Below are 13,910 nucleotides of genomic sequence, written 5' to 3' on the forward strand. Positions count from 1 at the left end.
CAATAGCAAAATGGTAAAAACAAAGGTTATATTTTGTTTCTTATATTTCCTCATTTGGACTTCTTACTATTATGAGAAAAGTCTTAAACTCACTGTTAAAGGTATTAAAATATACCTTTCGGTATATAATTAGTTATAAAACTTCTATGAGTTCTACTACTGCCAAACAGAAAATGCATAATGAGACTCTCAAAATTAATTTACTCTGTAAAACACTATTCTATGATGTGTTTTGAGTTTGCTTAAAATTGCAGATTTAATTATTCATAAATCATCAAATTACAGTGTCCTCTGCTTTACAGAAGCTTTTCAGTTTCATGAGGTCCCATTTATTGATTGTTGCTCTTAGAGCCTGTGCTGTTGGTGTTCTGTTCAGGAAGTTGTCTCCTGTGTCAATGAGTTCAAAGCTCTTCCCCACTTTTTCTTCTAACAGGCTTAGTGTGTCTGGTTTTATGTTGATGTCTTTAATCCACTTGGACTTTAGTTTGGTGCAGGGTGATAATTGTGGATCTATTTGCATTTTTCTACATGTAGACATCCAGTTAGACAAGCACTATTTGTTGAAGATGCTGTCTTTTTCCATGGTATGGTTTGCCATCTTTGTCAAATATCAAGCATCCATGGGTGTGTGGGTTTATTTCTGGGTATTCTTTTCAAATAAAGGATAAACATACTAAAACCTAAACACCTAAAGAAGTTAAGCAAGAAGGAGGACCCTGGGTAAGATATTCAGTCCTCATTCAGAAAGGCAAACAGGAGAGACATCTGAAGAGGGAGAAAACAGGGAAATAGGAAGGAGCCTACCACAGAGGGCTTCTGAAAGACTACCCAGCAGGCTATCAAAGCAGATGCTGAGACTCATAGCCAAACTTTGGGCAAAAAATACCCGGAGAGGACAGGAGCTCTACAAGGAGAGCAACAGAACCAAAAATTCTGGGCCCAATGGTCTTTTCTGAGACTGACACTCCAACCAAGTACCATGCATGGAGACAACCTAGAACTCCTGCACAGATGTAGCTCATGGCAGCTCAGTATCCAAGTGGCTTCCCTAATAAGAGGAAGAAAGGTTGTCTAAGACATTAACTCAGTGATTGGTTCTTTGACCATTGCACCCTGAGAGGAGGGCAGGGTAGCCTTACCAGGACACAGAGGAAGACAATGCAGCCAGCCTTGATGAGACCTGATAGGCTAGGGTCAGATGGAAAAGGAGGAGGACCTCCCCTCTCAGTGGACTGGGGTAAGGGCAGGAAAGGAACCAAGGGAGGGAGGACAGGATTGGAAGGAGAAGAGGGAGGGGGCTACAGCTGGGATACAACGTGAATAAATGGTAATAAATTTTAAAAATTCTTGGGAAAAAAATCAAATGGTCATTAGAATACCCTCTGTCTTTTAAATAATCTTTCTTTTCATTCTTACTCCATGATAGAAAATGAAATATAATTATTAAAATAATATGTTTAAGCACACATATACATATATAGAGAGAGATTTGTATAAGAAAAACATATCTAGAGAGATGATTCTTCATGGCCTTCTTTTTGACCTATTCAGTAATATTGTACAATAAAGCAGTTGAGCTTTATTGAATAACGAAATGACTGAATTAAATGGCTGTTCAACCTTACTGTGTTTTGACATGTAACTTTGAACTTCACTGATGCTTTAAGAACTAGTATAGAAATTGTACCCAGAATGTTCTGAAATTCCTACAGTGCAGATTGGACAATCCTAGGTTGTCTGAGGCTTCTTAGGAAGGCTTTGGTGTCTTTGATGTACTTTCAAACAAGCAAGAAGACAGTAACTGAAATTCTGATAGGCTTATTCCTTTTTTCCTTGGGCCAACCACTAAGAACAACAAAAACAAAACAAAAACCAAGCATCTTAAGCTTTTCTTTAAACCCTGTGTTAAGTCTTTCCTAAAACAACTCCTTGAGTTACATAATGTACATTATTTTATGACTGTATTTAAGTCTGAGATGGTCTGCTTTTCTTTGTCTTATAATGCAGGCACACCACACTTACACAGGTCATTAGATAGGCATGAATAATCATGTATAAACATTATCATCAATGTCTGTCTATCACGACTTTTGAATAAAAATTATTTTATAATATTAACGCATATGATTACTTGTGAAATTGCTAATTGCAGAGTTAATTAAATGTTTACAAACATACTTGGTATAGGAAACAAAATTTTCCTAAGTCACTATGAGCTGATCAGTATCCATCTAAAAATGCATGATAGTATAATAACTGTCTGATGAAATAATAATAGCTGTCTAAGAAAGCCTAATGAGTTTCTTTACTTGATGTGAAGTCACATTGGCTACAGAACTGTCTGTATTGTTCTAACTATCCAAGTACAAAAGCTCGCTTAACTCTGGAAGTATAAAGCGAAAGATTTGTACTATTTGAAGAGTGGGAAGATGGAAGGAGGATGGGACAGGGAGGGAGTAAGGGAGGGCACTGCATCTGGGTTAGAAAGTGAATACATTAATAATAATAATAATGATAATAATTTTTAAATGAAAAGTAACTCAGAAGAAAAAAACTAAAATTGAGAAGTATTAAAGAGAGAAAAGTATATGGAAGAATTGCTGAAAACACAAAAAGAGAAAGTCCTTCCACTGCAGACATGTATGTGTTCTGAGTCAGAGGCTATCAGTGTAACATACAAACATTGGTGTGAGTACTTACTGTGCTTCTGTGTAACTGAAGAAGAAAAGAAAAATCTATACTGCGGGAGATGCTGAGAAGGCAAAGGAGTCTTCCGGAGAATTCCTGCTACTTCTAGCTAGTTTCCTACTCCCTAACCATATGCTCAGCTAGTCTATCTTGGAAAGAAATGATTCACTTCAAAATCAAAGGAGAAGTTTTATTATATTGATGCACGTTGACAAGTTCTGGGACCCTGAGTTTATATGTAATTCTGGTCTCAACTGCATCAAACAAATTTTATGCAGCCCATCATGTTTTTTTTTATAAGAAAAACTAGAATTTGATTATGCTTAACCGGAACAGTGTGCTATCCAAACAGTACAGAATGTAGTTTTTCTCAGAAAACTTCATGTTTCATATGATTCACAGTTTCCACTGGATCATCAAGATAGAGTTTCTCTTTCTGCAGTTAGTTAACTAATTTTAAGTTTGAAATGATTGTTTCCTTTTTCTTAGTAATATACACACGTTGATCAAATTTTATGTAAGCTATCATAACTATTATGTATATTAATATTCCCAACCCATTGAGTAATTTATTTTAAAATATTATCAGACTATAACATTTGCTCAACTATGTTCATAGCAGTGTTATTCATAATAGGCAGAATCTGGAAACAACCTAGATGTCCCTCAACTGCAGAATGGATACAGGAATTGTGGTACATTTACATAATGGCATACTACTCAGCAATCTAAAACAAAACAGGAAATCACAAAAATTGCACGCAAATGGTGGAAACTTGAAAAGATTATCCTGAGTGGGGTAACCCAGAAGCAGAAAGACACATATGGTATATACTCGCTTATAAATTGATATTAGCCATATAATATAGAATAAACATAATAAAATCTATAGCCCTAAAGAAGCTAAACAACAAGGAGGACCCTACAGAAGAGGCTGAACCCTCACTATTAAGGGCAAACAGAACAGACATTGGAAGTAGGAGAAGACAAGGAACAGGACAGGAGCCTTCAACAGCAGGCTTCTGAAAGACTCTATCCACCAGGGTACTAAAGGAAACTAAAAGGTGACTCATAGCCAAACTTTGTACAAAGTCCAGGAAACATTATGGAAGAAGATGAAGATAGAAAGATCTGGAGGGGACAGGAAATCCCCAAGACACCAACAGAACCAAAAAAACCTGGTCTCAAAGGGGGCCTGCAGAGATCGATGCTCCAATCAATGACCATGAATAAGAGGACCTAGACCCCTGCTTGGTTTTCCAAGTGGGTTCCCTAGTAATGGGGGCAGGAGCTATCTCTGGCATGAACTCAGTGGTCAGCTCTTTGGTCACCTCCCCCTGTGGAGTGCAGCCTTGCCAGGCCATAGAGGAAGGTGACGCAGCCAGCCCTGATAAGACCTGGTAGTCCAGGGTCAGATAGAAGTGAAGAAGATCTTTACCTTTTAATGGACTAGGGAATGGGTATAGGAGGAAAAAAAGGAGGGTGGGTGGGACTGAGAGGAGATGAGAGAGGGGCGACAGCTGGGATACAAAGTAAATAAATTTAAATAAATGAATAAGAATATAACTTTTTAAATTTTATTTTTATATTAATTAAAGTTTATTTACCTTGCATCCCAGCTGTAACCCCCTTCCTCATTCCCTCCCAACTCCTCCCTCCCTCCCTCATTTCCTCCCTGCCCCTCTCCAAGTCCACTGAAAGGGACTGTCCTCCTCCCCTTCCATCTTACCCTAGATTATCAAATCTCATCAGGACTGGCTGCAATATCCTTCTCTGTGGCCTAGCAAGGCTGCTCCTCCCTCGAGGGGGGAGGTCAAAGAACCAGCCACTGAGTTCATATCAGAGAAAGTCCGTGTTCCCCTTACTAGGGTATTCCACTTTGATACTAAGCTGCCATGGGCTACATCTGAGCAGGGGTTCTAGGTTATATCCAAACATGATCCTTGGAAAAATAGCAGAGAAACACCTACAGGTATGCTCAATGTCCTTAGCCATCAGGGAGATGCAAATCTAAATGACCCTCAGATTTCACCTTACACCCATCAGAATGGCTAAGATCAAAAACTCAACTGACAACACATGCTGGAGAGGTTGTGGAGAAAGGGGAACCCTCCTTCATTGCTGGCGGGAATGTAAACTTGTACAACCACTTTGGAAATTAATCTGGTGCTTTCTTAGACAACTAGGAATAGTGCTTCCTCAAGATCCAGCTACACCACACCTAGGAATATATCCAAAATATGTTCAAGTACACAACAAGAACATTTGTTCAACCATGTTCATAGCAGCTTTATTTATAATAGCCAGAAGCTGGAAAAAAACAAAAACAAAAACAGATGTCCCTCAACAGAGGAATGGATATAGAAATTGTGGTACTTTACACAATGGAATACTATTCAGCAATTAAAAACAAGGAAATCATGAAATTTGCAGACAAATTGTGGGATCTGGAAAAGAGCATCCCAAGTGAGGTATCCCAGAATATAACTTCAAATATGGAAATAATTACATAGACAGTTTTAGCTTGTAAAATATTTTGTTTAAAACTTAATTTCATAAATGTCTAATAAATAACTTTAAGTTGCTTAAATTCCAAATATAAAATAGATTATATTAGAATATGTATTTTTAATCAGACTTCTTTCACAAATAACATGAATTATGATTTTAGGTGTTTGATAACTCGTTAGGTTACTATAGGCTTCCTTGTCAATAAATAAATGAGAGAAAGAACATGAATGATAAGTTTACAGACAATTTCTCAGAGAAATGGGGACACTTTCCTACCAACCCCTCATTGATGTTGCCTAACTGTACTAGATTTATCCCTCTGTATCTGAGGATTTCACTCAGGAGATTCAACAAGTATCAGAAGATAATTTGCTTCTGCACTGAACAAGAAGATACTTTGATTCTTGACATTATTTTCTAAGCAGAATGGTATAACAACTATTTGCATATAATTTGTAATACAATTGATATTATATGTAGTCTAGAAATCACTTGAATAATAATGAGTATTGGACACCATTTTATGTGATACTGTGCCATTATATATGACAGACTTGGGGCTCTGGAACAAACCTTGTGCATAGTAAGAGACATTCGTATTTCTGTCCCTAGAAAAATGACTGTACCCAGAGAAGAGCATGTCTGATTGCATGCTGGTTGATGCCCCAGGTCCCGCCTCTGAGAAAAAGATATCAGACGGGTCTGATGCTCTTTGGGTGGATGACACCTAAATGAACATCGGTACAAAGTCCCAAGTTATTTCTAATATCAGAGATCAGACCTCTACTCTTGCCTGATGCGTCTAAAACAAAAAGGGGGAACTGTAGAGAGCTGCGGAATGCTATGCCTTAAAGATGGAGCTGGTTTCCGCCTTCCACCTTCCCGATGGTGAGTGCTCTCTGTCACAAACAATTCAACATTTGGCTAAGGCTGAGGATCTGGCTTGCTTCCATGTATGTGGACCTATCTGCATTGCCCACGTGGCACGCCTGGGTTGGCTACCCAGAGGCTATTTAAGCTGTGGGCTGGCTTTCCCCAGGGTCAGATGATTGTTCAAGGTTCCTGAATAAACTGCATTGAAAAAAAAAGAAGAAAAAAAAAAAAAAAAAAAAAGAAAAATGACTGTGGCCAACAAAAAAGTAGATTTTTTTTTTCTAGGCAAATTTAATCCAAATTTAGTCTCATTTTCCTCCAAATTCAGTAATATAGATACCTAACAAATCTTAAAAAGAGGACCACAATACATATGTCAGAGTTTATTTTACTGTTTTATTCTTTTTCCCTGCTTCTAACTTTTTACAATACTTCCACCAACTGGACCCATGGCTTTTTTCCTGTTAATCAAACTTTGATGAGCCAGAGCCATAATTTTCAAAATGTAATATTTATAACAATAATGTGTGGAGCTTTTTAAAAATGCTGTAGCTTGGCATTATATCCAAAATTCAAATTCAAAAGATGTGTATAATGTCAAAGCATTTCCATAAACACCCAGGGAGTATTCTTCGTTTGACCAAAGAATCATACTTAACTCAATCCAACTAAGTATGTCCAATGTTTGTTAGTGTCTGTTTTCTAACATCTCACAAATTTCAGTGGATCTAGGAGTTCACTTGAGTAATAATTATTTTATCAGATATTTTGCTTGGTGTCTCTGCAGTTATTTCCAGAACTTAAAAAGACTACCTAGGGTCAGAAAAACACCTTTATTTTTTTTAATTTATTTTTTTAATTTTTATTTTTTTCTTATCAGTTACATTTTATTAACTCTGTATCCCAGCTATATCCCACTCCCTCATTCCTTCCCACTCCCACCCTCCTCCCTCCTCTCCACCCTGCAGGATCAGATGAATGGGGAGGAGGTCACCCCCTATCAGTGGACTTGGAAAGGGGCAGGGTGGAAAAACACCTTTATTAACCACTGATTTCATGACTCCAAGAAGCAAATGGGGAGAATAGGAGTCAAATGGATAGAATGGCAGTATTTTCTGTAACCCAAGTTCCTTGGAAAAAACATTATTTGGTCTGGTGATAGAAACATTTATTCTGAGATTTGAGTTTCCACCTAATAATAATTTTTAATTTTTTGCTTGGTGATATAATCTATGCAGAGGCTTTTCCACACAACTAAATAACTACTAATTAGTTAAATAAACTAATTCCAATACTTAACCTTACATATCTGCCTTGGTGAACATGTGTATACTTAATGATTTCTAAATATTATGAAATAGCAAGGTAGATGTTTCACAGAAATAAAACCCTGTACAATACTCTACTCCTGGTAATTCTATATTGTCCACTTGTAAAGAGGCTCTAAGGTGTATCAAGGCAATGGGAATTCATTAGTTTTAAAATCAAACCAAATACAACAACCACAATAACTAAATTTATACTTGCCTTTGGGAACTTCATGGAGTCATTGAAATGTCTTTCCTGTACTCTGCCGAAGATTTGGTCATGAGTCTTTGTATTTGCTTTGAAAACACTGCTTGTTAGAGTCTTTCAGATGCCCTCAGTAGACTCCTGTCATACGTTCAATGCACATCCCATCTGTCTTTCTAAACGAGGATTGATCATCTTACCCCATGTCTGCTCTCTTGATTATCTTGGTTTCCCATAGTAAGGGGAACAATGACTATTTCTAACAGGAACTCAATGGCTGGCTCTTTGACCTCCCCACCCCCCAAGGGAGGAGCAGTCCTGTTAGGCCACAGAGGAGGGCTTTGCAGCCAGTCCTGAAGATACCTGATAAAACAGGATCGGATAAATGGGGAGGAGGTCCTCCCCAATCAGTGGACTTGGAAAGGGGCAGGGAGGAGATGAGGGAGGGAAGGTGGGATTGGGAGGGAATGAGGGAGCTGGATACAGCTGGGATACAGAGTTAATAAAATGTAACTGATAATAAAAAAAAATATCTTTCCTTATATATTTACAACAGAGTTAAACTCTTGGTAATTCTACTACTTCATTCTTGGATATCCTTTCCTTTTTGTGTTTTATATACCCTATAGTGGGGCTCACATGCTTCCATTTATACCCTTTTACTTTAAGAGGTATGAAGAACTTCCCCCAAATGGGCTTAGCATGTAGCTCCAATGTTAGATTATTTTTTTTTCATTTCATTTCTACTTAAGCTTAAGACCAGTTGACATTATAAAGTATTTGGTAAGTTCTCAATTCATGTCCAAACTTGTAAATGGTGGTGAAAATTTTAAATAAACCTTGTCATTTGTTTTTCTCCTTTTACTGAGAAGGTAACAAATAAGCCTTCCCTGTACAATAAGGTATAATGAAAGTGTACAGTTTTAGAGTCTAAGTTTTGTCATTTAGAATTCAAATAGACAGTTTTTAGAGAAATTTTGGAGTTGGTCAGAATGTTGGTAACTTCATTAATCTTCAGTTTTAATTTACCTTATAAATTAAAGTAGTTCACACATGCAAAATGAATAGCCACAAGTATATTTACTTTTATCCATTTGAGTCTGCAGATATTTTCAGTGGCCCATATAAGTCAGCATTTCTGTCAGCCTCTTTGACATTTTCCTACCTACTAAGGAATTAGGAAGTTAACAACAACCTTCCTCTGTGAATGTGTTATGATAGATTTTGGGCATGATTAACCAGCAAACAGCTTTTTATATATTTATATTCTCAATGTCATGTTTGCCAACCATGTTTGCTCTCTCCATTTCTTTATGTGCCAAAGAGGCAAGCCAAAATGGGAGAGGAAAGTACTGTAGAGACACAAAGTAAGCTTTGTTTCAAGAGTACCCTGTGGAGTTGGTATTTTAATGGAAAGAGTAGAGAACATTTCCTGGCTACACAGGATACACTTACTAACAAGTCAGCTGGGGACAAAGCTACATTATAAGCCATTCAGCTTAATAATTGTTTGTTTTAAAATATCATGAATCAAGTGAAACAGTATCAGCTTTCAACATCTTATTCAACAGTAATATTCTAGGCAAATTGTTCCTATGCACAGAGCAGACATACCTCCACCCAGGATGTGTGTGGGGATGAAAGGTGAATAGGACTATTGTATAAGAAATTGTGAAGCTACTCATGTTAGCTCCACTTTTCCCTCTTATAATTAGTGTGTTCCCTCCCAACATACACACAACAGAAGGTTATTGCTTTGAAGTTTTTCTGCTCTAAAACACCTCCATATTCAAAGCAGGAATCAGCATGAGTCATACTTTAATGAGTTATAGTTTATGTTACCACCAAGTAATATTACACAGTAATATTTCTATCCTGCTACAAATTAGTACCATTTAAAAGGATTCCAAGTAATTAGTTTGACAAGAAGCCCAGAAGTTGGATCCAGGCTTGTGAAACACTGCAGCATGATATTTTTTTTTTCATATTACTGTCTCTGATTTTATACTACCCACGTTTATCCCTATGTGGGCAGCAGAATACATAAGCAAATTACCTGGGGCTGTCCTTTAAGAACTCCATCTATAAATCTGGGCAGCATGGTTCATACACATATTTCCTAAATTATGACACGGGCTTTGGAAGTATTATCACTTCAAGTCTGTGAGTTCAAGGCTAATTTGCACTACATAGATTTCCATGTCATCCTGGAGTAAGTTGAGACCTTATCTCAACAAATCAATAAAACATATCTCTATACCCTTATTACATAATCATCTATCATTACTGAATCCTGAGGAGTATGTGACTAAATGTATATGCCAGAATGTTTTGGGTAGAAGAAGGCATAAGAGAAGGACAGAAAAGAGATTAAGATAGGGTTTGCCAAAAGTCTTCTTCATGTTTAGAAAAAGTCAATGTGATTTTGAATCAGTGGGATTCAATAATCATGTTCTATTACACAGAACACAACTTTTGCTGTTGACAATGACTTTTAATTGAGTAGAAAACAGAAACTGAATTATTTATATGTAATGTAGCTAATATTTAAAAAAACTGTTAAAAATTACATGAAATATCTTAAGTCAACTAGGACAACAAAATAGGCCTGTGTAATTAACACATGCATTAAATAATGTGAATATTCTATTTAAATTTTTTATAATTCTTATAATACTTAGGAGTGGAAAGCTGGATCATTAGCTAACACTATTTTTAATTTTCTGAGAAAGCACCAGATTGATTCCCAAGGTGATTGTACAAGTTTACTTTCCCACCAGCAATGAAGGAGGTTCCCCTTTCTCTACATCCTCTCCAGCATGTGTTGTCACATGAGGTTTTGATCTTAGCCATTCTAATCAGTTTAAGATGAATTCTCAGAGATGTTTTGGTTTGCATCTTCCTGATGACTAAGAACACTGAATATTTCTTTAAGTGTTTCTCAGCAATTCGATATTCCTCTATTGAGAATTTTCCCTTTAGCTCTGTACCCCATTTTTAATTGGATTACTTGGTTTGATGGTGTTTAACTTCTTGAGTTCTTTATATATTTTGGATATTAGCCCTCTGTCAGATAAAGGGTTGGTGAAGATTCTTTTCCCAATCTGTAGGCAGTCATTTTGTCCTTTGCTTTACAGAAGCTTTTCAGTTTCATGAGGTCCCACTTATTAATTGTTGATCTTAAAGCCTGTGATGTTTGTGTTCAGTTCAGGAATTAGTCTCTTGTGCTAATGAGTTCCAGGCTCTTCCCATAGACTGTTACCCTAACCAAGGACCATGCATCAAGAAGTCCTAAAACCCTGTTCAGATGTAGCCCGTAGACTCATTCTCCCAGTGGGTTCCAAGTAAAGGAAACTGGAGTGCAGTCTTGCCAGGCCACAGAGGAAGACAATGCAACCAGTCCTGATGAGACATGATAGGCTAGGGCCAGGTAGAAGGGGCCTCCCTATCAGTGGACCAGGGAAGGGGCAAAGGGACAGGAGAGGGAGGGAGGGTGGAATTTGGAGGAGCTGAGGGAAGGGGCTACAACCAGGACTCAAAGTGAATAAACTGTAATAAATGATAATAAAAATAAAATCATAATAATACAAAAATTACAATTATTTATAAGTAAATTCCATTTGACAAAGAAAAATTTCTAGTATACGCCACAAGTTATTGACTTGTAGTGATTGTTTGAAATATGAAATATATTAATTGATTTTTTTTCTTTCTCTCTCCTCCCTTTATGCCCATTTCATACTCTTTTTTTTTTTTTTTTGTCCACTCCATCTCCTTCCCTTTAATATAGCATCAGATGAAGAAGAGCCTACTTCAGGAGGTAATTTTCCTATATTAGAAAGATTTGTTTTCTTATTTAACTTAACACCTTAGTAATGGAAAGTTGAATTGGAAATATAGCTCAGAAACAGACTATTTGCCTAGGTTTAGATTCAATCTACTGTGGCATCCATAGCCTCCCAAAATAATTTTTAAGTCAAAAATTATGGTGTATCCCTCTAGTTCCCAGTCTTAGGAGTCTGATACAGGAAATTATAATTTCCAGAGCCATCTCAGCAAATTTCTGGTCTGCTTGAACTGCTTATTAAAATTCTGTCTTCAAACAAATAACTGAACAAACAAAAATGGAAAGTTCAAGTTTTTGAAGTATATTTTGTTCATGTTGCAAGCAGAAAATAAATGTTTTGTTTACAGTTTTTGAGAACTTTGTTCTGCAATATTTTTAATTAATTAACTAATTTTTATTTATTACAATTTACTCACTTTGTATCCCAGCTGTAGCCCTGTCCCTCATCCCCTCCTAATCCCACTTTCCCTTCCTCTTCTCCTCCTTTGCCCCACCCCAGCCCACTGATAAGGGAGGTCCTTCTCCCCTTCCATCTGATCCCAGCCTGTCAGCTCTCATCAGGACTGGCTGCATTGTCTATTTCATAGGCAGGCTATACTAAGCTAAATTGAATCATGTTGTCCCAGAAAACTGAATGAAAAAATAAAATAATCACAAATAATTGAACAAAGGAAATCATATCAACATCAACATTGAAGAATATGGAAACATAGACAATTACAGTATTGAAAAAATGTTTAAAAATAATGAAGGTAGAATATTTCCATTAAATTCAAAAGGAGGAAGAAAATAAAATATTTCTGAAATACATTTTTGTGATAATATATTGTATTATCAAATATATCTGCAATATCAGGCATGATTTTCAAGTTTAAGAATAAAAATTACGTGATTGGCTAAGTCATATATTTAAAGTTTTCAATATGCATAATTTTATTGTATTGATCTTTCAACCTCATAGCATGACTTTTTTCTCATTCAACTAACTCTCATTTTTTTAAACATGGGGTAAGTCCTTAAGTCACAAGCACAGAAAGTGCCTATGTCTGCGTTTGTAGAAGTGAACATGTTTGCGGGAGTCTGAGGGAGACCAAGGAGAAACAGTAGGAATAGAGAACGTAATTCCATGAAAAGGCTGTAGAGGACATCTGTTTAAAGTAAGAAGATGCTGAACGGTCAGCTCCAACCAATAACTAGGGAACGGAATGGAATGAACAAGCAGAAGTCATGGGATGAGCAAGAAATGGGACAAGCCACTCTATGACACAGCTCTGCTTTTATGGACAGAAACTTCTTCTTTAGGTGTACAGATTTTAGTATGTTCATCCTATATTATATGTCCAATATGATGCTATACAGCCTTGCCAGGCCACTGAGAAGGAGGATCCAGGAAGTCCTGATGAGACTTGGCAAGCTTGGACAGATGGCAATAGCAGAGAACTCCCCTCTTTAATATTTTTAATGTTTAAATTATCGTGGCACAAAAGTCTGGCTAACACTAGGTTCAGTTGGAGCTCCTATATGACATACAGTCAACTCAATTCATAAAACAACACAAAAAATATTTTCAACAAGCATGGCCTCATGACTTCTACTTTTTTGTTAACCTAGGTAAGGGTAATTTTTCTTCAGAACAGAGAAATAGATCAGACTAATATGGATTATGACAAAATATTTAATTTATAAATTTCTTGATAAATTACAATTATACATGAACATTGTATCATATGTCAACTGTCCTAAATTATCCCAACAGAGATTCAGATGAACCCATAACTAATGTTTAACTTTCCTATTGATCAAACTGCTCTATCCTAATTTGGATGAGAGAAAGAAACGCTTGTGTTTTTCCTACTCCACTTGGCATTGATACTTGCTCTTCTGCCTGTAGAACTAATACGACTGAGTAGCAGAGTCATAGTTGTTGAGCCTCTTCTGAGTGATTTTTAATTTTGTTTAAACTTAACTTCTCAGCTTTGCATTTTAGAGCTTTCTGTAAAGATGCTCTCTGTCACGAACAATTCCACATTTGGCTAAGGCCGAGGATCTGGCTTGCTTCCATGTATGTGGACCTATCTGCATTGCCCACGTGGCACGCCTGGGTTGGCTACCCAGAGGCTATTTAAGCTGTGGGCTGGCTTTCCCCAGGGTCAGATGATTGTTCAAGGTTCCTGAATAAACTGCATTGAAAAAAAAAAAAAAAGATGCCCTCTTTTTCCCAGACCACAGTTTTATTTATCTTTGGATAGTAATCCTTTCCAGGTTCTCCATTTTCTAAGCCCAGTTACACATAACTTCTTCTGACACATCACAATTTGAAATTGCTGTTCTCCAAGCTTGTTATTCCACTGCAAAATATATTTGCCTTTGACACATAAGAATTAATAATAACCCAGGGTTAACTATATTTAACTTAGTCATTGTTTATTTTTTTTTTGTTTTTAGAATAGATTTTTGTGAGAAAAAGTGAAACCAGATA

At 36.7% G+C, this 13,910-nt stretch overlaps 1 protein-coding gene across 2 annotated transcripts in view; it reads left to right on the forward strand.

The window, feature by feature from the left end:
* Positions 1-13,910, forward strand: part of Edil3 (EGF like repeats and discoidin domains 3) — a 530,137-nt gene that overhangs the window by 181,516 nt on the left and 334,711 nt on the right. The window contains exon 3 of one of the 2 annotated variants that reach the window (XM_060377742.1): positions 11,375-11,404. The exons of the other annotated variant lie outside the window; for it this stretch is intronic. Coding sequence (XP_060233725.1) covers positions 11,375-11,404 — 30 coding nt within the window. The remainder of the gene's footprint in view (positions 1-11,374; positions 11,405-13,910) is intronic. 2 annotated transcript variants of the gene reach the window in all.

Source organism: Meriones unguiculatus, chromosome 2 (genome assembly GCF_030254825.1).
Source record: "Meriones unguiculatus strain TT.TT164.6M chromosome 2, Bangor_MerUng_6.1, whole genome shotgun sequence".
Lineage (NCBI taxonomy): Eukaryota > Metazoa > Chordata > Mammalia > Rodentia > Muridae > Meriones > Meriones unguiculatus.